The sequence below is a fragment of the Cherax quadricarinatus genome, chromosome 3 (assembly GCF_038502225.1).
Source record: "Cherax quadricarinatus isolate ZL_2023a chromosome 3, ASM3850222v1, whole genome shotgun sequence".
NCBI classification, from domain to species: Eukaryota; Metazoa; Arthropoda; class Malacostraca; order Decapoda; family Parastacidae; genus Cherax; species Cherax quadricarinatus.
Window position 1 is genome coordinate 26,015,928 of NC_091294.1, and position 27,018 is coordinate 26,042,945.

A 27,018-nucleotide genomic window follows, 5' to 3' on the forward strand; every position below is an offset into this window, starting at 1 on the left:
AGAGAGAGAGAGAGAGAGAGAGAGAGAGAGAGAGAGAGAGAGAGAGAAACAAGAGTGAAGCAGAGAAAGTGGAGTGAGAGTATGTGTTGGGGATGGGGGGTGACCGGAAAAGAGGACGAAACGTAAGTGAAAAAGTGACCAGGATAAAGAGTGAGAGCAAAGGAAGAAGAGCTAGGAAAAGGGAAAGATAGGTACAGAGAGGTGAGTAGAGAGGGAGGGAGGGGGAAAATGTGAAGAGGGAGGTGGGGAGGGACGAAGGAAGAGTATATAAGACTCCAACGTCTTGCAAGGACAGACAGACGTCTTCAGTTACTCGTCAAGGTAAGCTACCACTCCAACCCACTACCCTCCCTACCTTCCCCATGAGAGGAACAACCCCACCTCCCTCCCTCACCCGGTCACTAACCCACACACTGTGTTCTAGCTCCTGAAATTCTAGGTCCTGGCCTCTAGATTTCGTATATCTTCGTCTAACACTTCTATTCACTTGACTTGAAGGTCCTGGACCCCAGGTCTTGGACTCGGTCTCTTATTCAACAATCATCGACTAAGATTTCAGGTAAAAGATTTTATAATCTTACCTGGAGCCCAAGTATGGTGTTCCACACACTACCCTCACTTGGTGTTCAACACACTCACTATCCTCACTTGGTGTTCCACACACTCACCACCCTTACTTGGTGTTCCACACACTCACTACCCTCACTTGGTGTTCCACACACTACCCTCACTTGGTGTTCCACACACTCACTACCCTCACTTGGTGTTCCACACACTACCCTCACTTGGTGTTCCACACGCTACCCTCACTTGGTGCTCAACACACTCACTACTCTCACTTGGTGTTCCACACACTACCCTCACTTGGTGTTCCACACACTACCCTCACTTGGTGTTCCACACACTCACTACTCTCATTTGGTGTTCCACACACTCACTACTCTCACTTGGTGCTCCACACACTCACTACTCTCACTTGGTGTTCCACACACTACACTCACTTGGTGCTCCTCACACTCACTACCCTCACTTGATGTTCCACACACTACCCTCACTTGGTGTTCCACACACTACTCTCACTTGGTGTTCCACACACTCACTACTCTCACTTGGTGTTCCTCACACTCACTACCCTCACTTGGTGTTCCACACACTCACTACACTCACTTGGTGTTCCTCACATTCACTACCCTCACTTGGTGTTCCACACACTACCCTCACTTGGTGTTCCACACACTCACTACCCTCACTTGGTGTTCCACACACTGCCCTCACTTGATGTTCCACACACTACCCTCACTTGGTGTTCCACACACTCACTACCCTCACTTGGTGTTCCACACACTACCCTCACTTGATGTTCCACACACTCACTACCCTCACTTGGTGTTCCACACACTACCCTCACTTGGTGTTCCACACACTCACCACCCTCACTTGGTGTTCCACACACTACCCTCACTTGGTGCTCAACACACTCACTACTCTCACTTGGTGTTCCACACACTACCCTCACTTGGTGTTCCACACACTACCCTCACTTGGTGTTCCACACACTCACTACTCTCACTTGGTGTTCCACACACTCACTACTCTCACTTGGTGTTCCTCACACTCACTACTCTCACTTGGTGTTCCACACACTACACTCACTTGGTGCTCCTAACACTCACTACCCTCACTTGATGTTCCACACACTACCCTCACTTGGTGTTCCACACACTACTCTCACTTGGTGTTCCACACACTCACTACTCTCACTTGGTGTTCCTCACACTCACTACCCTCACTTGGTGTTCCACACACTCACTACACTCACTTGGTGTTCCTCACATTCACTACCCTCACTTGATGTTCCACACACTCACTACACTCACTTGGTGCTCCTAACACTCACTACCCTCACTTGATGTTCCACACACTCACTACTCTCACTTGGTGTTCCACACACTACACTCACTTGGTGCTCCACACACTCACTACCCTCACTTGATGTTCCACACACTCACTACACTCACTTGGTGTTCCACACACTCACTACTCTCACTTGGTGTTCCACACACTCACTACTCTCACTTGGTGTTCCTCACACTCACTACCCTCACTTGGTGTTCCACACACTCACTACACTCACTTGGTGTTCCTCACATTCACTACCCTCACTTGGTGTTCCACACACTACCCTCACTTGGTGTTCCACACACTCACTACTCTCACTTGGTGTTCCACACACACACTACCCTCACTTGGTGTTCCACACACTCACTACTCTCATTTGGTGTTCCACACACTCACTACTCTCACTTGGTGCTCCACACACTCACTACTCTCACTTGGTGTTCCACACACTACACTCACTTGGTGCTCCTCACACTCACTACCCTCACTTGATGTTCCACACACTACCCTCACTTGGTGTTCCACACACTACTCTCACTTGGTGTTCCACACACTCACTACTCTCACTTGGTGTTCCTCACACTCACTACCCTCACTTGGTGTTCCACACACTCACTACACTCACTTGGTGTTCCTCACATTCACTACCCTCACTTGGTGTTCCACACACTACCCTCACTTGGTGTTCCACACACTCACTACCCTCACTTGGTGTTCCACACACTACCCTCACTTGGTGTTCCACACACTACCCTCACTTGGTGTTCCACACACTCACTACCCTCACTTGGTGTTCCACACACTACCCTCACTTGATGTTCCACACACTCACTACCCTCACTTGGTGTTCCACACACTACCCTCACTTGGTGTTCCACACACTCACCACCCTCACTTGGTGTTCCACACACTACCCTCACTTGGTGCTCAACACACTCACTACTCTCACTTGGTGTTCCACACACTACCCTCACTTGGTGTTCCACACACTACCCTCACTTGGTGTTCCACACACTCACTACTCTCACTTGGTGTTCCACACACTCACTACTCTCACTTGGTGCTCCACACACTCACTACTCTCACTTGGTGTTCCACACACTCACTACCCTCACTTGGTGTTCCACACACTACCCTCACTTGATGTTCCACACACTCACTACCCTCACTTGGTGTTCCACACACTACCCTCACTTGGTGTTCCACACACTCACCACCCTCACTTGGTGTTCCACACACTACCCTCACTTGGTGCTCAACACACTCACTACTCTCACTTGGTGTTCCACACACTACTCTCACTTGGTGTTCCACACACTACCCTCACTTGGTGTTCCACACACTCACTACTCTCACTTGGTGTTCCACACACTCACTACTCTCAGTTGGTGCTCCACACACTCACTACTCTCACTTGGTGTTCCACACACTACACTCACTTGGTGCTCCTCACACTCACTACCCTCACTTGATGTTCCACACACTCACTACTCTCACTTGGTGTTCCACACACTACACTCACTTGGTGCCCCACCCACTCGCTACCCTCACTTGATGTTCCACACACTCACTACACTCACTTGGTGTTCCAGACACTCACTACTCTCACTTGGTGTTCCACACACTCACTACTCTCACTTGGTGTTCCTCACACTCACTACCCTCACTTGGTGTTCCACACACTCACTACTCTCACTTGGTGTTCCTCACACTCACTACCCTCACTTGATATTCCACACACTACCCTCACTTGGTGTTCCACACACTCACTACTCTCACTTGGTGTTCCACACACTCACTACCCTCACTTGGTGTTCCTCACACTCACTACCCTCACTTGATGTTCCACACACTCACTACCCTCACTTGATGTTCCACACACTACCCTCACTTGATGTTCCACACACTCACTATTTCTTAAGACTTGGTGTTCCTCACACTCACTACCCTCACTTGATGTTCCCCACACTACCCTCACTTGGTGTTCCACACACTCACTACTCTCACTTGGTGTTCCACACACTCACTACTCTCACTTGGTGTTCCACACACTCACTACTCTCACTTGGTGTGCCACACACTCACTACTCTCACTTGGTGTGCCATACACTCACTACTCTCACTTGGTGTTCCACACACTCACTACTCTCACCTGGTGTTCCACACACTCACTACTCTCACCTGGTGTTCCAAATAGTGAAGATGTTTTTATATTCTCGAGATGTTCAGTGTTCATTGTCAACATGTGTTGTCTGCTCGAAGTCTCTGCACTTTCATGTTGTTGTCATATCTCCTCTGATCGTCCAGTCCCAGGCGATGACAAAGTTGGTTTTGTTTCTATATTTAAGTTACCAGATCCATTGTTTCAAACATCGTCATTCTGGTCAAAGCTTCAACATTATCCTGTTTTTTTATTAACTACTCAGATATGGAAAACGTAAGAATAACAAAACTGTATCAGGGTATACAATACATTCTAACCATGCAATAGAGCGAGAAAATAATGTGAAGGACCTGGGAGTGATAATGTCAGAGGATGTCGCCTTCAGAGGCAACAACAATGTATCTGCAGCATCTACTAGAAAAATGATAGGATGGATAATGAGAACCTTCAAAACTAGGGACGCCAAGCCCATGATGATTCTCTTCAAATCGCTTGTTCTCTCTAGGCTGGAATACTGTTGTACACTAACTGTCCCCTTCAAGGCAGGCAAAATTGCTGACCTGGACAGTGTACAAAGAACTTTCACAGCACACATAAGTACGATAAGGCACCTAAATTACTGGGAACCGTTGAATTCCCTTGATTTGTATTCCCTGGAATGCAGGCGAGAGATACATGATAATCCTTGAGGGGTTAATACCAAACTTGCACACGAAAATCACTCCCTATGAAAGCAAAAGTCTCGGCAGGAGATGCAACATTTCCCCAATGAAAAGCAGGGGTGCCACGAGTACACTGAGAGACAACACAATAAGTGTCAGGGGCCCAAGACTGTTCAACTGCGTCCCAGCATACATACGGGGGATTACCAATGGACCCCCTGACTATCTTCAAGAAAGCACTGGACAGACTTCTAAAGTCAGTACATGACCAGCCGGGCTGTGGTTCGTACGTCCGTTTGTGTGCGGCCTGCAGTAACACCCTGCTTGATCAGACCTTGATCCACCACGAGGCCTAGTCTCAGACCTAGCCGCGGGGGCGTTGACCCCCGAAACTCTCTCTAGGTAAACTACAGGTAAACTAATTGCTCTATTGCTTAAGAAGCTGAGAAGGTGTGAGCTCCTTGCGTCATTTCACACAAGCTTAAGAAAACACGATTCTTTACTGTAAACGTTAAGATTTATCACACAAACACACACATATACACACTCGACCCTTGCAACCACAAACAGGTGAGTACACACACACGCACACACACACACACACACACACACACACACACACACACACACACACACACACACACACACACACACACACACACACACACACACACACACACACACACACACACACACACACACACACACGCACACACACACACACACACTCACACACGCATATATATATATATATATATATATATATATATATATATATATATATATATATATATATATATATATATATATATATATTTCTACCTTTGCACACTCTCCCAAACTCGTCCACTAACCTTTGCAACTTTTCTTTAGAATCTCCCATAAGCACAGTATCATCAGCTAAAAGTAACTGTGTCACTTCCCATTCTGTATTTGATTCCCCATAATTTAATCCTACCCCTCTCCCAAACACCCTAGCATTTACTTCTTTTACAACTCCATCTATAAATATATTAAACAACCATGGTGACATTACACATCCCTGTCTAAGACCTTCTTTTACCGGGAAGTAGTCTCCCTCTCTTCTACACACCCTAACCTGAGCCTCACTATCCTCATAAAAACTCTTCACAGCATTTAGTAACTCTCTACCTATTCCATATACCGGCAACATCTGCCACATTGCTCCCCTATCCACTCTATCATATGCCTTTTCTAAATCCATAAATGCAATAAAAACTTCCCTACCTTTATCTAAATACTGTTCACATATATGCTTCAATGTAAACACTTGATCTACACATCCCCTACCCACTCTGAAACCTCCTTGCTCATCCGCAATCCTACATTCTGTCTTACCTCCAATTCTTTCAATTATAACCCTATCGTACACTTTTCCTGGTATACTCAGTAAACTTATTCCTCTATAATTTTTGCAATCTCTTTTGTCCCCCTTCCCCTTAGACTACAGTCTAGGGGGCCAGAGCCTACCAACTTCACTCAAGGAAAAGGATCTTGGTGTGAGTATAACACCGGGAACATCTCCTGAGGCGCACATCAACCAAATAACTTCCGCAGCATATGGGCGCCTGGCAAACCTAAGAACAGCATTCCGACATCAAAATAAGGAGTCTTTCAGGACCCTGTACACTGTGTACGTTAGGCCCCTATTGGAATATGCAGCTGTAGTTTGGAACCCTCACCTAGCCTAGCATGCAAGGAAACTAGAAAAGTGCAGAGGTTTGCAAAAAGACTAGTCCAGGAGCTAAGGGGTATGTTCTATGAGGAGAGGTTAAGGGAAATCGACCTGACGACACTGGAAGACAGAAGAGTTAGGGGGGATATGATAACGACATACAAAATATTGAGAGGTATAGACAAGTTGGACAGAATCAGGATGTTCCAGAGATGGGATACAGCGACAAGGGGTCACAGTTGGAAGCTAAGACTCAGATGAACCAGAGGGATGTTAGGAAGTATTTCTTCAGTCACAGAGATGTCAAGAAGTAGAATAGCCTGGCTAGTGATGTAGTGGAGGCAGGATTCATACATAGCTTTAAGAAGAGGTATGAGAAAGCTCATGGAGCAGGAAGAGTGACTGGGTAGTGGCCAGTTGAAGACGCGGGGCCAGGAGCTGTGACTCAACCCCCGCAACCACAACTAAGTGAGTACATACACACACACACACACACACACCCACACACACACACACACACACACACACACACACACACACACACACACACACACACACACACACACACACACCCACACACACACACACAACACACACACACACACACACACACACACACACACACACACACACACACACACACACACACACACACACACACACACACACACACACTGAGGAGAGGTTTGTACCCAAGGGAAACAGAAATAACGAGAAAGCCAGGATGAACCCCTGGTTCACCCAAAGGCGTAGGGAGGCCAAAACCAAATGTGCTAGAGAATGGAAGATGTGTAGAAGTCAAAGGACCCAGGAGAATAAGGAGAGCAGTCGTAGAACCAGAAATGAATATGCACCGGTAAGAAGGAAGGCCCAACGACAATACGAAAATGACACAGCAGCGAAAGCCATTTCTGACCCGAAGCTGTTGTACAGCCACATCAGGAGGAAAACAACAGTCAAGGACCAGATAATCAGGCTGAGGAAAGAAGGAGGGGGGATCACAAGAAACGACCGAAAAGTATGTGAGGAGCTCAACAAGAGATTCAAAGAAGTGTTCACAGAGGAGACAGAAGGGGCTCCAGAGAGACTGAGAAGTGGGGTACTCCATCAACTGTTGGACACAATACATACAACCGAGGAAGAAGTGAAGAGGCTGCAAAGCGAGCTAGATATCTCAAAAGTGATGGGGCAGGATAACATCTCTCCATGGATCCTGAGAGTGAGAGTGGGAGCAGCGGTGCTATGTGTACCACTAACAACACTCTTGAATATATCTATAGAAACAGGGCGACTACCTGAGGTATGGAAAACAGCAGATGTAGTCCCAATTTTAAAGAAAGGAGACAGACACGAAGCATTAAACTACAGACCAGTATCACTGACATGTATTGTATGCAAAGTCATGGAGAAGATTATCAGGAGTAGAGTGGTGGAATACTTAGAAAGGAATGAGCCTATCAACGACAACCAGCACGGATTCAGAGACAGGAAATCCTGTGTCACAAACCTACAGGAGTTCTGTAACAAAATGACAGCAATAAGACAAGAAAGAGAGAGAGGGGTGGGTAGACTGCGTTTTCTTGGACTGCAAGAAGGCTTTTGACACAATTCAATTTCAGTCGGGTGTCGTCGCGCGCCAGGTGTTGCTTTGTTGTGGGATGTAATAGTGAGGTGTGGTCTAGACCCTTTATATGCCTTCCTTTGATGTATTGTTTTTATAGTTCCTTGATAATGTGAGAAGTCACGAAAGCGCTTGGAATTTCACTATTTTTTCACAGTGGTTGTTTTGCATATTCTGATATCACCTGTTTTCTGTGATCTTATTGTATATATATATACATATATATATATATATATATATATATATATATATATATATATATATATATATATATATATATATATATATATATATATATAAATATATATATATATATATATATATATATATATATATATATATATATATATATATATATATATATATATATATATATGGAACACATCAGCTAAGACATTCATATATGGTTGTGTTGACGGTTCTCCTTGCTTCCTCCCTCAAGATGCTTGCAGTGTTGGTGTTGTTGAGTGTGTTGGGGGCAGCGCTCCCCCTCCTGCCACCTCCTGCCTCACAAGCACTCCTCAAGAAGTACGCCTTCATCAAGGTTAGTATCTGTGGTCATGCGATGAAGATGAGACCCGGCGGAGAACTGCTACTCGACCCTACTCATCTTTTTTCATCTTCTCCTGTCTACTTTTCACCACTCCTTTCATTTTCTCTACCTCGTCTACTCCGCTGTACCTGTCTAATTTTCTCTATTCCTTTCTACTTTTCCTTCAGTCCTTCCTGGTTTTCTACATTTCTTTATCCGTCTACAGTGCTACGCCTGTCTTATTTGCTCTGACCCTGTTTACGTTTCTCTTTACCAATATCTTCTTTTGTCTACTTGTGTTTACTCGTCTACCTTCCCTTACTCTTACCATCCTTTAGCTTATAAGTCAGCTGAGGTACGGTAACAGCTCTTAGCTTGTAAATCAAGTAATGTACGACAACAATTCTTTGTCTGTGCATGAATTAAGAAAGGATAAGAGATCTTCGACTGTAAATAAACTGATTGAGGAACACAAATTTTAGCTTGTAAACGAAGTGTGTTTCGACGACTGCTCTTTGCATGTAAACTGAACTTTGTAAAACAGTTACTTTAAGTATTTACTTACTTGCTTGCTTGTTTACTTACCTATCTGCAGATCATGTCAAGTTGCTTAGGAGAGGAGTCAGTGGAGCAATGGATGGAGCAATTCAGGTCGGCCTGTCAACGGTGCTACGCCTCCCCGACTGCTGACATCTCACCCGACTTCCAAGATATCCTGGTAAGTGCCTCGAGACCTTGCTAGACATCCTGGTAAGTGCCTCGAGACCATGCAATACATCCTGGTAAGTGCCTCGAGACCTTGCTAGACATTCTGATAAGTGCCTCGAGACCTTGCTAGACATTCTGGTAAGTGCCTCGAGACCTTGCTAGACATTCTGGTAAGTGCCTCGAGACGCTGCTAAACATCCTGGTAAGTGCCTCGAGACCTTGCTAGACATTCTGGTAAGTGCCTCGAGACCTTGCTAGACATCCTGGTAAGTGCCTCGAAACCTTGCTAGACATCCTGGTAAGTGTCTTCCTGTCCAAGTGAATATTGATCATTCCTGTACCTGTTGATCTCAGCGATGACGCACCAAATCTTAATATAGTTGCAGTAATTTTGTTAAAATCATGGATATATATATGTCGTGCTGAATAGGTAAAACTGGTCAATTAGCAAGAACTCATTTAAAATTAAGTCATTTTTAACATTTTCCCTTAAACGTTTAAAGATATATTTTTTTCATTTATGTTAATGTAAAAGATAATAATTTTGCACCAAAAGAACCCTAGAAAACTTACCTAACCTTATTATAACAAGCGGAATTTAATTTAGCTTAATCCAACTAAATATATTTTAGATAAGTTTACAATAATTTAATAATAAACAATCAATGAAATATATTTTTTTTCGTTAGGTTCAGACTGATTTTTACGAAAATATTGCATACTCAGATTTTCGCTTGCCTTATTCGGCAAGATGAGCGTTGCTATTTAAGCCAAAATCGCAAGTTTATGCAAGTGACATCTATGTATATATATATATATATATATATATATATATATATATATATATATATATATATATATATATATATATATATATATATATATATATATATATATATATATATATATATATATATATATGTCGTGCCGAATAGGCAGAACTTGCCATCTTGGCTTAAATAGCAACGGTCATCTTGCCATATAGGACAAGTGAAAATTTGTGTATGCAATAATTTCGCCAAAATCATTCTGAACCTAACGAAAAAAAATATATTTCACTGTGTTTGTTTAGTATTAAATTATTGTAAACAAATCTAAAATATATTTAGTTGGGTTAGGTTAAAATAAATTGATTTTGTTATAATAAGGTTAGGTAAGTTTTCTAGGATTCTTTTGGAGCAAAATTAAAAATTTTTACATTAACATTAATGAAAAAAATATATTTTTAAACGTATAAGAGAAAATTTTAGAAAGGACTTGATTTTAAATGAGTTCTTGCTAACTGACCAGTTTTACATATTCGGCACGACATATATATATATATATATATATATATATACATATATATATATATGTAGGTAGTAGGTTGGTAGACAGCAACCACCCAGGGAAGTACTACCGTCCTGCCAGATGACTGTGAAACAAAAACCTGTAACTGTTTTGCATGATGGTAGGATTGCTGGTTTCTTTTTCTGTCTCATAAACACGCTAAGATAACAGGGATATCTTGCTACTCCTACTTACACTTTGGTCACACTTCATAGACACGCACATGCATATATATATATACATACATCTAGGTTTTTCTCCTTTTTCTAAATAGCTCTTGTTCTTTTTTATTTCTTCTATTGTCCATGGGGAAGTGGAAAAGAATCTTTCCTCCGTAAGCCATGCGTGTCGTATGAGGCGACTAAAATGCCGGGAGCAATGGGCTAGTAACCCCTTCTCCTGTATACAATTACTAAAAAAGAGAAGAAGAAAAACTTTATAAAACTGGGTTGCTTAAATGTGCGTGGATGTAGTGCGGATGACAAGAAACAGATGATTGCTGATGTTATGAATGAAAAGAAGTTGGATGTCCTGGCCCTAAGCGAAACAAAGCTGAAGGGGGTAGGAGAGTTTCAGTGGGGGGAAATAAATGGGATTAAATCTGGAGTATCTGAGAGAGTTAGAGCAAAGGAAGGGGTAGCAGTAATGTTAAATGATCAGTTATGGAAGGAGAAAAGAGAATATGAATGTGTAAATTCAAGAATTATGTGGATTAAAGTAAAGGTTGGATGCGAGAAGTGGGTCATAATAAGCGTGTATGCACCTGGAGAAGAGAGGAATGCAGAGGAGAGAGAGAGATTTTGGGAGATGTTAAGTGAATGTATAGGAGCCTTTGAACCAAGTGAGAGAGTAATTGTGGTAGGGGACTTGAATGCTAAAGTAGGAGAAACTTTTAGAGAGGGTGTGGTAGGTAAGTTTGGGGTGCCAGGTGTAAATGATAATGGGAGCCCTTTGATTGAACTTTGTATAGAAAGGGGTTTAGTTATAGGTAATACATATTTTAAGAAAAAGAGGATAAATAAGTATACACGATATGATGTAGGGCGAAATGACAGTAGTTTGTTGGATTATGTATTGGTAGATAAAAGACTGTTGAGTAGACTTCAGGATGTACATGTTTATAGAGGGGCCACAGATATATCAGATCACTTTCTAGTTGTAGCTACACTGAGAGTAAAAGGTAGATGGGATACAAGGAGAATAGAAGCATCAGGGAAGAGAGAGGTAAAGGTTTATAAACTAAAAGAGGAGGCAGTTAGGGTAAGATATAAACAGCTATTGGAGGATAGATGGGCTAATGAGAGCATAGGCAATGGGGTCGAAGAGGTATGGGGTAGGTTTAAAAATGTAGTGTTAGAGTGTTCAGCAGAAGTTTGTGGTTACAGGAAAGTGGGTGCAGGAGGGAAGAGGAGCGATTGGTGGAATGATGATGTAAAGAGAGTAGTAAGGGAGAAAAAGTTAGCATATGAGAAGTTTTTACAAAGTAGAAGTGATGCAAGGAGGGAAGAGTATATGGAGAAAAAGAGAGAAGTTAAGAGAGTGGTGAAGCAATGTAAAAAGAGAGCAAATGAGAGAGTGGGTGAGATGTTATCAACAAATTTTGTTGAAAATAAGAAAAAGTTTTGGAGTGAGATTAACAAGTTAAGAAAGCCTAGAGAACAAATGGATTTGTCTGTTAAAAATAGGAGAGGAGAGTTATTAAATGGAGAGTTAGAGGTATTGGGAAGATGGAAGGAATATTTTGAGGAATTGTTAAATGTTGATGAAGATAGGGAAGCTGTGATTTCGTGTATAGGGCAAGGAGGAATAACATCTTGTAGGAGTGAGGAAGAGCCAGTTGTGAGTGTGGGGGAAGTTCGTGAGGCAGTAGGTAAAATGAAAGGGGGTAAGGCAGCCGGGATTGATGGGATAAAGATAGAAATGTTAAAAGCAGGTGGGGATGTAGTTTTGGAGTGGTTGGTGCAATTATTTAATAAATGTATGGAAGAGGGTAAGGTACCTAGGGATTGGCAGAGAGCATGCATAGTTCCTTTGTATAAAGGCAAAGGGGATAAAAGAGAGTGCAAAAATTATAGGGGGATAAGTCTGTTGAGTGTACCTGGTAAAGTGTATGGTAGAGTTATAATTGAAAGAATTAAGAGTAAGACGGAGAATAGGATAGCAGATGAACAAGGAGGCTTTAGGAAAGGTAGGGGGTGTGTGGACCAGGTGTTTACAGTGAAACATATAAGTGAACAGTATTTAGATAAGGCTAAAGAGGTCTTTGTGGCATTTATGGATTTGGAAAAGGCGTATGACAGGGTGGATAGGGGGGCAATGTGGCAGATGTTGCAAGTGTATGGTGTAGGAGGTAGGTTACTGAAAGCAGTGAAGAGTTTTTACGAGGATAGTGAGGCTCAAGTTAGAGTATGTAGGAAAGAGGGAAATTTTTTCCCAGTAAAAGTAGGCCTTAGACAAGGATGTGTGATGTCACCGTGGTTGTTTAATATATTTATAGATGGGGTTGTAAGAGAAGTAAATGCGAGGGTCTTGGCAAGAGGCGTGGAGTTAAAAGATAAAGAATCACACACAAAGTGGGAGTTGTCACAGCTGCTCTTTGCTGATGACACTGTGCTCTTGGGAGATTCTGAAGAGAAGTTGCAGAGATTGGTGGATGAATTTGGTAGGGTGTGCAAAAGAAGAAAATTAAAGGTGAATACAGGAAAGAGTAAGGTTATGAGGATAACAAAAAGATTAGGTGATGAAAGATTGAATATCAGATTGGAGGGAGAGAGTATGGAGGAGGTGAACGTATTCAGATATTTGGGAGTGGACGTGTCAGCGGATGGGTCTATGAAAGATGAGGTGAATCATAGAATTGATGAGGGAAAAAGAGTGAGTGGTGCACTTAGGAGTCTGTGGAGACAAAGAACTTTGTCCTTGGAGGCAAAGAGGGGAATGTATGAGAGTATAGTTTTACCAACGCTCTTATATGGGTGTGAAGCGTGGGTGATGAATGTTGCAGCGAGGAGAAGGCTGGAGGCAGTGGAGATGTCATGTCTGAGGGCAATGTGTGGTGTGAATATAATGCAGAGAATTCGTAGTTTGGAAGTTAGGAGGAGGTGCGGGATTACCAAAACTGTTGTCCAGAGGGCTGAGGAAGGGTTGTTGAGGTGGTTCGGACATGTAGAGAGAATGGAGCGAAACAGAATGACTTCAAGAGTGTATCAGTCTGTAGTGGAAGGAAGGCGGGGTAGGGGTCGGCCTAGGAAGGGTTGGAGGGAGGGGGTAAAGGAGGTTTTGTGTGCGAGGGGCTTGGACTTCCAGCAGGCATGCGTGAGCGTGTTTGATAGGAGTGAATGGAGACAAATGGTTTTTAATACTTGACGTGCTGTTGGAGTGTGAGCAAAGTAACATTTATGAAGGGATTCAGGGAAACCGGCAGGCCGGACTTGAGTCCTGGAGATGGGAAGTACAGTGCCTGCACTCTGAAGGAGGGGTGTTAATGTTGCAGTTTAAAAACTGTAGTGTAAAGCACCCTTCTGGCAAGACAGTGATGGAGTGAATGATGGTGAAAGTTTTTCTTTTTCGGGCCACCCTGCCTTGGTGGGAATCGGCCGGTGTGATAATAAAAAAAAAAAAATAAAAATATATATATATATATATATATATATACATATATATATACATATATATATATACATATATATATATATATATATATATATATATATATATATAATTTTAAGGTCAATTACCGCAGCGATCACCATGGACCAGTGTACAGAGTCATTATAAACCTCGTAGTATTCATAGTACATTCAGTAACCATAGTCAGCGGACTTGTTACAACTGTGGTTTCCGTGGCCATATTGCAATTAATTGTCCTGATAGTCACCCTAAGAGGCGTCGTACTGATGATGAGTACCAGTCAGATCTTCCCTACTGTACTTATCATAGAATACATGGACATGACACATCTGAGTGCAATGCTCTCTACAACCTTCAGTACTCTAGGTCTTTCCGTGGCCGTTCCAACCGCAGAACCCGTAGAGGAAACAGATATCGTGGTTCTCAAACTAACCAGAACCAGGCTCATTCTTCCAATTTGGGGGAATTCGAGTGCCCCAGTCAAACCGTCCCATGGTGACAGTAGGTGATAATGAGTACACCATTCCCGTTCACAATTCCTTTGAAGCTTTAAGTAGTCTCGAGAATGACAATCCTGCTGAGGATGTTGCTTCACACGTCTCTGACGTAGATGATTTTGGGGATGAAGTGGAACAAATCTTTTCTGATGACAATCCACCTTTTTGTTTGCACATAACTTCCAATGCAACCATAGGCCCTATAGTGCAAGCATCTGTTCATAATGCACCCATTCATTTGTTCATGGACTCTGGTGCGCAAGTCAATATTATCAGGTCTAGTTTATTTAGGGATAAGCAGTTACGACATGTCCTTCTCGTAGAACCGACTCATGTGTCCTCCCTTAGTGGAGTAGCTGGTTCTCACCTGCGTGTCCGAGGCCGGACTTCCCTCACCTTTTCTATCCAAGGTAGAGACTTTACTGCTTCCTTCCTTGTTGTCGACCAGATTACTTTCCCTGGTGACCTGCTACTGGGATTTGCTTCCATGCGAGACTTACGCATTGTGCTCGACCCTTATCGATGGCATGCCCAAATTGATGACTTGATCGTACCATTTTGGGTTTACCAGCTTGGATCCGAGATCTACCATACTGCCGCAGAGTACGACATTCGGATTAAGTCCTTACAGGCCAGTGCATTTTCCAGTAGCGTACCCAAGCGGTCAGGCACTGGTGATCCTGTCACTCCTGTCTGTGTTCCTGCAATTTCACTGAGACTTGCAAGATAGTGTCCAGTTACCTCAAGAGTCCGAGGACGCTCTGACTACCTTGAGTGCTGAGCCTATCCCTGCAATGTCTGCTAGTTCAAGTAGTAGTTTCTCCACAGGGGACGCCTTGTCGGAAAATGATTACTTGCAACTAGTAATGCCATCTCTTGTTGATGTCATATGCCGTCTGCAGAAAGACGTTTCTGTCGTGGCTAGTGCCCTCACTAGAGTGTCTGTTGTTGTTCCTAGTGTTCCAGATGGTGATAACGTCCTAGTTGACAGTGATTCCTGCAAAGTAAAAGGTCTATTTGTTGAACCATCCTTACATGTTGTAAGAGATAGTAAGATCCATTTCTTCCTAGCTAACACTTCTGGTCACAGTGTTCGTCTCAGAGCAAATACCAATCTTGTTGACCTTGTTCTCTATCCTTACCCTGTTCAGGTAGAGGATGAGTAGTCACCTGACCAGTGGGTCGGTGCTATTTCTACCGGGGAGACCTCATCCACTTCACTGGATCAATCTGTTCCACCAGTTGAGGAGAAAGACTTAGCTCCCACTGACTTCCCAGACGAGGTCAAACGTTTGTTGACTCTGTTGAACAAACGTCGTAAAGCCATTGCCTTACCAGGTGAGAAGATGGGTATAACGAACTTATTGTCCCATCGTATTCCACTTGAACCTGGTACTAGACCTATCTATATACCTGCTTAAAGAATGCCTTATTCACAAGTTGCTGTCGCAGAAGAATTGATCAATCAAATGCTTGATGATGGAGTTACTGCACCTAGCAATTCACCTTGGAATGCGCCCTTGATCCTAGTGCCTAAGAAGGATGGTACTTGGCGCCCAGTGATTGACTTTAGGAAGTTAAATGCGAAAACTATTCCAGATCACTTCCCACTCCCTGTACTGGGTGATCTTTTACGTAACATTGGAGATAACAAAGTCTTTTCAACCCTGAACTTGTTACAAGGGTTTTGGCAAGTCCCTCTTCACGAGGACAGCCAAGAGCTAACTGCATTCTCCACTCCTACAGGTCATTATCACTTCCTCCGTATGGCATTTGGATTATGATCCTCCCCTATCATGTTCTCAAGGCTCATGACTAATATCTTTAGAGGTCTCATAGGTAATGCACTTATGGTGTACTTAGATGACATAATCGTCATGTCTAAAGACGTGGATACACACTTGAAAAGACTTGATGTAGTACTTGGTAAGCTTGAAGAAGCCAATTTAAAGATCAAACTGTCTAAATGTCAATTTTTCAGATCAGAAATCAAGTTTCTTGGTCACGTAGTCACTCCTAGAGGGGTTACGACTGACCAAAGTAAAGTAACTGCAGTACTAAATTTTCCAACTCCCAAAACTGCTGATGCCATAAGATCCTTTGTGGGCTTAGCAGGTTTTTATAGATCTTTCATTGCCAATTTTTCTTCCATAGCTGCTCCTCTGAGTTGCTTAAGAAAGATGCTCCTTTTGTTTGGACCTTCTGTCAAGAAAGAGCATTCCAAACTCTAAAAGAAAAGCTAACATCTGCTCCAATTTTGAAATTTCCAGATTTTTCTAAGCCCTTCTATCTGACAACTGATGCTAGTTCTATTGGCATAGGTGCTGTACTAGCTCAGAAGACTGATGACAAGTACAACGCAGTTGCATTTGCTAGCCGAGTCCTTACGAAGGCTGAACGTAATTATACAGTAACTGAGCAAGAAGCTTTAGCAATAGTATGGTCTTTAAAGCACTTCCGAGACATTATTTATCAGTACTCTGTTCATGTCTTGACAGACCATGCTCCACTGATACCTTTATTCCAGAACAAACAACCTACTGGAAGGTTAGCCAGATGGACCTTGACTATCCAAGAGTTCAATCCCACCTTTGAACACTTACCTGGCAAGTCAAATGTAGTCGCAGATGCCTTATCGCGACATGTTAGTATAGTAACTGCAGACCCTCCATTTACTGCCGAGGATGTAAAGAATGCTCAACGAGCAGATCCCATGTGGTCTGGTGTGATTCGATTCCTGCTCCAGGAAGATCTTATTCTGACTGTGAAGCCACCAGCACCCATCAGTGACTTTGTCATGAACCAAGAATTACTGTATCGAACAGCCGAGTTGGGTACTCCTAGCAGAAGAGTATACCAGTTAGTAATTCCACAGTCACTAGTGAATGTAGCCTTACAGCTAGTTCACGATGTACCAGGTGTTGCGCACCCTGGTATGGATCGTTCAGTAAAACAAGCCAAATTGAAATACTTTTGGCCTCGTATGGCAACTGATATTTCTGAGTATGTCAAGAAATGTAGTGTCTGCATGCAACATAAAGGTAATGCTAATGGTCCTAATCCAATCCAAGTGTACCCAACCACTAGCGAACCGAGGGAAAGAGTTTCCCTTGATTTGTTAACCAATTTTAAATGTTCCCTCCAAGGCAACAAACATCTGTGTGTTATGGTAGACCATTTCACCAGATATTGTGAGTTAGTTCCTATTGCAGATAAGACTGCCGAGACAGTAGCTAAAGCGTTTAAAGAACGCATTATCTGCAGGCATACCACCCCTGAGTCCCTAGTAACAGATAATGGAGGTGAATTCTGTAATGAGATTCTTGAAAATTTGTGTACCTTGTACAAGATCTCTAAATCCACCATTGTTCCTCATCATCCTGCCAACAATGGGTTAGTGGAACGAACCAATAAGAAAGTACTTGATGTCTTGAGAGCCACTATCAATCCCAACAGTGAAACTTGGGATAAAGTTATACCTGATGTGCAGTGTGCTATAAATTCTGCTTACAATGTTTCCATAGGTGACACTCCACATTATGCATTGTACTGTGTAGATAAATGTTTGCCTTATGAGTTGTTATATTCTAAACCGAAACCAAATTACAACCCTGATGATTTCATAGCAACTCATACCAGCCTAGCTTAAAGCGTCTTTAGAAGAATCCGTGAAACACTTCATAAATCAACAGCAGAATTTACAAGAGTCGCAAACACTCGAGCAAAGCCATCCAAAATCAAAGTAGGTTCGAGAGTTATGCTGACTAACTTTAACAAAACGTCTGCAATGCCAAAGCTTGATCAAAAGTTTGTTGGTCCTTATCGAGTAGTTGAACATATCACCGGTAATAAGTATAAGGTTAGAGAAATTAGTACTGGTCAGTATAAAGAATCGCATTTAGATCATATGAAGTTAGTATGTGATTATAATGATGTTCCAACCCAGACTAATGTGACAGACTCTGACAATCCTCCTGATCCTGTACTCTCTACCTCTGATACTCAGTCAGACGATCAACCTAAATGTCGTTATTCCCTACGTACACGACAGGTATTGAGAAATCCTCAAGTATCATTTGTAACTACCAATTCAGATTTGCCTCAAATACGGCATGAGTTAGCCAGTGCAACAGAGTTTGATCCTCCCAGAGATACCCATTCTGCATATGTCAATCTCACCCTAGCAGAGTTGGGGTTAAATGTAAATAACCTGTATAGATGAATAATTACAGTATCAACTTATCAGTACTCAAGAATTTTTTTTTTGTGTTCACGTTCTCTCCGAATTCTGAGATTTAACAGTCTAGATTTGAGTGCACCGAATCTGCCTTTCTGTTAAACACTTCTTTCTTTGTATATATTTCTCCCTCAGAATCCGTAGATCACATGTATACAGATCGATTTTTTTTATCATTTCTCTTATGTAATCCCAATGTTGAGTCTCATTCGATGAGTTGTGCTATATTATACCTTATAATGCATTACAGTAAGTTTCATTATAGTCAATTATGTAAGCTTCCATTCCAATATTCTCCTTATGTTATAATGTTCAATTGTTGTGTACTTTGATATTGTATAGAATCAGCCGTCTCTAGTTTGTATTAGCTGTATGTCGGGACGACATACATTAGCGTCGCCGAGCTCTCAGTAGTACCAGTTACCAGTAACCAGTTACCAGTAGATGACTCACTACCAACCGTCTGTGTGAATCACTGACTGTTATTCATGTTGCTGCTGACCATAGCATATTTTTGAATGCCTCACCCGCTAGGCACTGGTGGGTCAGTCTGAGATAGGGAGCAGAGAGAGAGGCAGGTCGGCTGTTGGCGCTTCCCACACTTCCCGTTATATATTATACGTACAAACCAGCCTACGTGATTATTTTTACCCCATCCACGTTATCGAACCCACATGACACACGTGGGTACATTTAACTCGTACATTCTGTACATATATCTCGTTCTATCTGTGTATAAAAGGCCGGTAGCTGTTACTGTGTTCGTTTTACAGGATGAGCTGAGACTGCAGTCTTACCGACGTCCAGTGTACGTACCTATCCCTGTCTACCAGCCCCTGCAGCAGCCCCAGCAAGGAGCACCCCAGAGTGGTCAGCTGCCCCAGCAAGGCCACCTTCCTCAGTATAGCCAGTCCCAGCTGCCTCAGCACAGCCAGCTGTTGCAACCCGGGCAGTCCCAGCTGCATCGCCACAAGCTGCCCCAGCACGGTAAGTCACAGCTGCCCCAATACAGCCAGCCGCTTCAACAAGGCCAGCTGCCTCAGTACGAGCAACCCCAGCACAGTCAACTGGTGCCACCTGGCCAGCCCCAGCACAGCAAGCCCCAGTACAGCCAGCAGCTACAGACCACACTCGCAGAGCAAACCCATCTGTCCCACTTTCCATCCGCACAATACAACCCATTCCAGAGTTCAGGAGCTTCCAGATCCGTGAGTCTTGTTGGTTGCTTGGTTAATGGTTAATCGATTTTATAGGATGATTAAGGTTGCTTATTTATTGCTGGTAACCTTCTGGTCACCAGTTAAGATTACTTTCATCCCTACAATAGAGTTTAAAGGAAACTCTCAGTATTCGCTGAGTCACACCTCTCAGTGTATATATCCAGGGGTCTTATTTTTCATATCATTCCACTTAGCGGCGTAACCTCAATAAAATTAATAGTTATATTTTTAGGTACAGTGAATTTTAATGCTTCTTTAGTGTAACCATCGGCTAATTCATTATTTTTTACTATTATGTGCCTATACTGGATTTTTTCCAGGGTTATCCTGAGCTAATAACTCTCAGGAATAATAATACAAACAAAATCTTTCTTCTTCTACTACTTCTTTTTCATCTTCATTTGACTGCACCAGATTTAAATTACCGTGGTAACCCCTGTATAATTTGACATGTCGAACCATTTTTTGTGATGTGTGAGCAGCGTCGTGAGGCTGGGCTGTCTCCCGAGCACCTCAAGAACCTCAAGACTCTTATCATTGCTAAGATCAGCAACATTACCTGCGTCCTCAGGGAGCTCAAGCTGGTTGGTCCACCATATTATTATTATTATTATTAGTAGTAGTAGTAGTAGTAGTAGAAGTAGTAGTAATATCAATGTTTTAAAATCATCATTATAATTGCTACTATCACCATAACATCACCTATAACACCCCTTCCCCCTCTCATCGCTACCAAAACTACCACCATTGCTCACTATCTTCCAGTTGGCCTCCAACAACCTGCCCAACTACTCTTACATAGGAAAGGAGTTGTTAAGCCTCCCCGTGGAGGACGGCCTCAAGGCTGACCTCGGAGAGGCACTGCAAGAGTGCCGTGACCTCTCACTGTGTCTCCCCGTCCACAAAGACAAGCATCCCATCAACAAGGAGCTGGGCACTGTTCTCTCCTTCCTCAAGTGTATGGCCAGGAAGAAGGTAGGGAAAGGATTATTTTGAATATTGTTATAATGTCTCTTCTTGTTCTTCTGTCTTCTAGTGTCCTTTGCTTCATTTATTTTATTCTCTGCTAGCATTTCATTCGCAATACTTGTTTCGCCTCGTTGCATACCCCAGCAATCTTTTAACAAGCTTCTTCAGGCGTGGGTTCCACACTGGTGCTGCATACTCCCAGATGGTCCTGATATATGTTGCATAAAGAGCCTTGTATGACTCTCCTGAGATTCCTAAATGCTGATCTTAGATTAACGAAGTGCGTGTGTGTGTACTCACCTAATTGTGGTTACAGGTGTCGAGACTCAGCTCCTGGCCCCTTTTCTTTACTGGTCGCTACTAGGTCCTCTCTCTCCCTACTTCATGAGCTTCATCAAACCTCGCCTTAAAACTATGTACGGTTCCTGCCTCCACTACATCACTTGCCACACTATTCCACTTCATGACAACTGTATGACTGAAGAAATACTTTCTAACATCCCTTTCATTCATCTGAGTCTTCAACTTCCAATTGTGACACCTTGTTTCTGTGTTCCCTCTCTGGAACATCCTGTCTCTGTCCACTTTATCTATTCCCAGTATTTTGAATGTCGTTATCATGTCACCAATAGCTCTCCTGTCCTCCAGTGTCGTCAGGCCGATTTACTTTGCCCTTTCTTCGTAGGACATTCCCCTTAGCTCTGGAACTAGCCTTGTTGCAAACCTTTGCACTTTCTCTAATTTCTTGATGTGCTTGACCAGGTGTGGGTTCCAAACTGGTGCTGCATACTCCAGTATGGGCCTGACGTACACGGTGTACAGAGTCTTGAACGATTCCTTACTGAGGTATCGGAATGCTATTCTCAGGTTTTCCAGGCGCCCATGTGCTGCAGCAGTTATATGGTTTATGTGTGCTTCCGGGGACGTGCTCGGTATTATACTCACCCCAAGATCTTTCTCCTTGAGTGAGGTTTGCAGTGTCTGGCCACCTACCCTATACTCTGTCTGCGGTCTGCTTTGCCCTTTCCCGATCTTCATGACTTTGCATTTGGCGGGGTTAAATTCGAGGAGCCAGTTGCTGGCCCTCACGTCCAGCCTGTCCAGGTCTCTTTGTAGTCCTGCCTGATCCTCATCTGATTTAATTCTCCTCATTAACTTCATATCATCTGCAAACAGGGACACTTCTGAGTCTATCCCTTCCGTCATGTCGTTCACATATACCAAGAATAGCACTGGTCCCAGGACTGACCCGTGTGGGACCCCGCTCATCACAGGCGGCCACAGTGGTACCTCATCATGTACCATGGCTCGTTGTTGCCTCCATGTCAGGTATTCTCTGATCAATTGCAGTGTCCTTCCTGTTATATGTGCCTGATCCTCTAGCTTCTCCACTAATCTCTTGTGAGGAACTCTGTCGAAGGCCTTCATGCAGTCCAAGAAAATACAATCAACCCACCCCTCTCTCTCTCTTATCTTACTTCTGTTACCTTGTCATAAAATTCCAGTAGGTTTGTGACACAGGATTTGCCTTCCATGAATCCATGCTGGTTATCGTTTATAATCTTGTTCCATGCCAGGTGTTTCAACACTCTCCTCCTGATAATCTTCTCCATGACTTTGCATACTATACACGTCAGTGACACTGGTCTATAGTTTAGTGCTTCATTTCTGTCTCCTTTCTTAAAAATGGGGACTACATTTGCCTGCCATCTTCCATACCTCAGGTAGTTTCCCAGTTTCAAAGGATGTGTTGAAAATTGTGGTTAGTGGCACACACAACATCTCTGCTCCCTCTCTAAGACCCCACGGAGAGATGTCCGGTCCCACCGTCTTTGAAGTATCAAGGTCACTTACCAGCTTCGTCACCTCCCCCTCGGTTGTGTGTATTTCATCCAACACATCTTGGTACATCCCATGTTGGTATACCCTTCTGTTCTGTCCTCTCAGAGTCCTTTCTGTCTCCACTGTAAATACTTAAATCTCGTGTTGAGCTCCTAACATACTTCTTGGTCGTTTCTTGTGAGCTCCCCACCTTTTCTCAGCCGGATTGCCTGGTCCTTGACTGTTATCTTCCTCCTGATGTGGCTATACAGAAGTTTTGCGTTAGACTTGACTTTCGATGCTATGTTATTTTCGTACTGTCACTGGGCCTCCCTCCTTATCTGTGCATACTCGTTTCTGACTCTTCAACTAATCTCTTTATTTTTCTGGGTCCTTTGCCTTCTGTACTTTTTCCATTCTCTAGTGCACTTAGTTTTTGCCTCACTACACCTTCGGGTAAACCAAAGGCTTGTTCTGTTCTTCCCATTATTTCTGTTGCTTTCGGGAACAAACCTTTCCTCTGCCTCATTGCATTTTGTTGTTACCTAGTCCATCACTTCGTTTACCGACCTTCCTACCAGTTCCCTTCCCCACTGAACCTCCAGCAGAAAGTTCCCCATAGCTGTGTAGTCCCTTCTTTTGTAGTTTGTTTTTTCCCATTCTACTCCTGCTACTCTCTCCACTTGTAACTCTACAATGTATTCAAAGCTAGCTCCATGGGGGCCTTTCACATGTGATGTCCTCAATGTCCGAGCTACTCAGAGTGAACATGAGGTCCAGTCTTCCTGGTTCAATCTCCCTTCTCTCTCTGGTACTGTCCAGTTCCACATCCATCATCTTGACTCTCCATGTTTTGGGACCCCCATGTGGCTCCAGGTTTTCCCAGTCAATCTCCCTGTGGTATAAATCGCCCATAACCAGTAACTTTGCCCTACTCGACTGAGCTCTTCTGGCCACCTCAGCTAGTGTGTCCACCATTGCTCTGTTGCTCTCTTCATATTCCTCTCTTGGCTTCCTGCAGTTCAATAGCGGGTTATACATCACTGCAATGACTACCTTATGTCCCCTAGACTGAAATATACCTGCTATGTAATCCCTTTCTCCAGTCTCGTCCTTTCCTTTTATTTCCTCAAATCTCCATTGGTTTTTAATGAGCAGTGCAACCCCTCCTTCCCCTCTGCTCCTTCTATCTTTCCTCGAGATCTCATATCCAGGTGGGAAGATTTCGTCTGTTATTATCCCAGTGAGTTTTGTTTCTGTGAGTGCTATGATGTCTCCTTGATTCTTTCATGCCACTCCTCACATTTAATCGTTATTCCATATGCATTTGTATACCAAACTTTCAACTTCTTTCCTAAAACTGTGGTATGGGGAGAGTGGTGGGGTTGGGGAAGTAGGAACCCTGGTGGGGGCCTATGGGGGGGTTGCTATGGGGGTGGGGTTTGTGGTGATGGGGGTGGGGGCAGAGGGCCTATGGGGATTGCTGTGTGGGTGGAGTTTGCAATGAAGGGGGTGAGGACTGAGGGTACAGTGTAGGAATTTTGGTTTAGATTGTTCAGTTACATTGGGGCTGCCATGTTTGAATTCCTTCTGTGGGTGGTTCTGGAGGAGGTTGTGTTTGCTCTGCCACCTGAGTCTGGGTTCTCCTGCTCATCCCCGTCATTGCCTCTCATTTCTCCTTGTGTTTTTGTGCCTTCTCTTTCAGCATCCTCCTTTCGTCTTGTGTTCTATCTTGGTCAAGGTACACTCTCCAGTAGTCTGGTTTGTACCTTAGTTGCGCTTTCTACTGCAGGATCATGTTTCAAGCTGATTCTTCCTTGAAAATCACTTTGAATGACCGGTTTTTTCCCTCTTGCAAACCACCCAATTCTCCAAAAATTTGTCAACCGGGTCATGTTGTCCTCTCCTATTGCTTTCTCCTGTTTTCTTGATTCATAGGTTTCCCCTTCAACTTCCTGGAGCCCATAGACAAAAACTGTTAGTGTTAGTGTGTATGTGCGTGTGTTAGTTGGTTACCATCGTGTGTGTGTGTGTGTGTGTGTGTGTGTGTGTGTGTGTGTGTGTGTGTGTGTGTGTGTGTGTGTGTGTGTGTGTGTGTGTGTGTGTGTGTTTGTTACCATTGTGTGTGTGTTAGTTGGTTACCATGTGTGTGTGTGTGTGTGTGTGTGTGTGTGTGTGTGTGAGTGTGAGTGTGAGTGTGAGTGTGTGTGTGTGTATGTGTGTGCTCACCTAATTGTGGTTGCAAGGGTCGGGACTCAGATCCTGGCCCCACCTCTTCACTGATCGCTACTAGGTCCTGTGTGTGTGTGTGTGTGTGTGTGTGTGTGTGTGTGTGTGTGTGTGTGTGTGTGTGTGTGTGTGTGTGTGTGTGTGTGTGTGAGTGTGTGTGTGTGTACACAAAGAGTTGAGGTTGCAGGGGTGAGTCCGAGCTCCTGGCCCCTCTGCGTGTGTATGTGTGAGTGTGTGTATGTGTGCATGCGCACGTGTATGTGTACACACCTAGTTGTGGCTGCAGGGGTCGATTCACAGCTCCTGGCCCCGCCTCTTCACTGGTAGCTACTAGGTCACTCTTCCTGTTCCATGAGCTTTATTATGCCTCTTCTTAAAACTATGTATCATCTCTGAAACATCCTGTCTCTGTCCACTTTGTCAATTCCTCCTTGTATTTTATATGTCGTTATCATATCTCCCCTATCTCCCCTGTCCTCCACTGCCGTCAGGTCGATTTCCATTAACTTCTCCTCGTAAGGCATTCCCTTTTGCTCCTGGACTAGTCTTGTTGCAAACATTTGCACTTTCCCTAGTTTCTGTACATGCCTGGCTAGGTGTGGGTTCCAAACTGGTGCCGCATACTCCAATATGGGCCTAACGTACACAGTGTACAGGGTCCTGAACGATTCCTTATTAAGATGGCAGAATGCTGCACTTGGGTTTGCTAGGCGCCCATATGCTGCAGCAGTTATTTGGTTGATGTGCTTTTCAGGAGATATGCCTGGTGTTATACTAACCCCAAGATCTTTTTCCTTGAGTGAGGTTTGTAGTCTCTGGCCCCCTAGACTGTACTCCGTCTGCGGTCTTCTTTGTCCTTCCCCAATCTTCATGACTTTGCACTTGATGGGGTTGAACTCCAGGAGACAATTGCTGGACCAGTCCTGTAGCCTGTCCAGATCCCATTGTAGTTCTGCCTGGTCCTCGTCCGATTGATTTCTTCTCATCAAATTCACATCACCTGCAAACAGGGACATTTCGGAGTCTATTCCTTCCGCCATGTCGTTCACGAATACCAGAAACAGCACTGGTCCTAGGACTGACCCCTGTAGAACGCCACTTATCACAGGCACCCACTCTGACACCTCGCCTCATACCATAACTCGCTGCTGTCTTCCTGACAGGTATTCCTTGATCCATTGTAGTGCCTTCCCTGTTATCCTTGGCTGGTCCTCCAGTTTTTGCACTAATCTCTTGTGTGGAACTGTGTCAAATTCCTTCCTACTGTCCAAGAAAATGCAATCTACCCACCCCTCTCTCTCTTGTCTACTGCTGTCACCCTGTCATAGAACTCCAGTAGGTTTGAGACACAAGATTTCCCATCCCTGAAACCGTGCTGGTTTGAGTGTGTATCTGTGTGTGTGTACTCACCTAGTTGAGGTTGCGGGGGTCGAGTCCGAGCTCCTGGTGTGTGTGTGTGTGTGTGTGTGTGTGTGCACTCACCTAATTGTGGTTGCAGGGTCGATTCACAGCACCTGCCCCGCTCTTAATTGGTCGCTACTAGGTCACTCTCCCTGCTCCATGAGCTTTAACATAACTCTTCTTAAAGCTATGTATGGATCCTGCCTCACTTTCCAGATTATTCCTCTTCCCGACAACTCTGTGACTGAAGAAATACTTTCTAACATCCTTGTACCTCATCTGAGTCTTGAACCTCCAATTGTGACCCCTTCTTGCTGTGTCCCATCTCAGAAACATTACGTTCCTATCCAACTTGTCAATTCCTCACTGCATTTTATATGTCATTATCATGTCCGCCATCTCC

At 43.7% G+C, this 27,018-nt stretch overlaps 1 protein-coding gene across 1 annotated transcript in view; it reads left to right on the forward strand.

Annotated features, from left to right (window-relative positions):
- Nucleotides 1-303: 303 nt before the first annotated feature.
- The window catches only part of LOC128684049 (uncharacterized), a 30,102-nt gene continuing 3,387 nt past the window's right edge, over nucleotides 304-27,018 (forward strand). Inside the window, exons 1-6 of the mRNA XM_070090878.1 lie at nucleotides 304-321; nucleotides 8,485-8,586; nucleotides 9,170-9,292; nucleotides 19,749-20,183; nucleotides 20,678-20,779; nucleotides 20,961-21,170. Of these exons, the coding sequence (XP_069946979.1) occupies nucleotides 8,485-8,586; nucleotides 9,170-9,292; nucleotides 19,749-20,183; nucleotides 20,678-20,779; nucleotides 20,961-21,170 (972 nt within the window). The 5' untranslated portion in view covers nucleotides 304-321. The remainder of the gene's footprint in view (nucleotides 322-8,484; nucleotides 8,587-9,169; nucleotides 9,293-19,748; nucleotides 20,184-20,677; nucleotides 20,780-20,960; nucleotides 21,171-27,018) is intronic.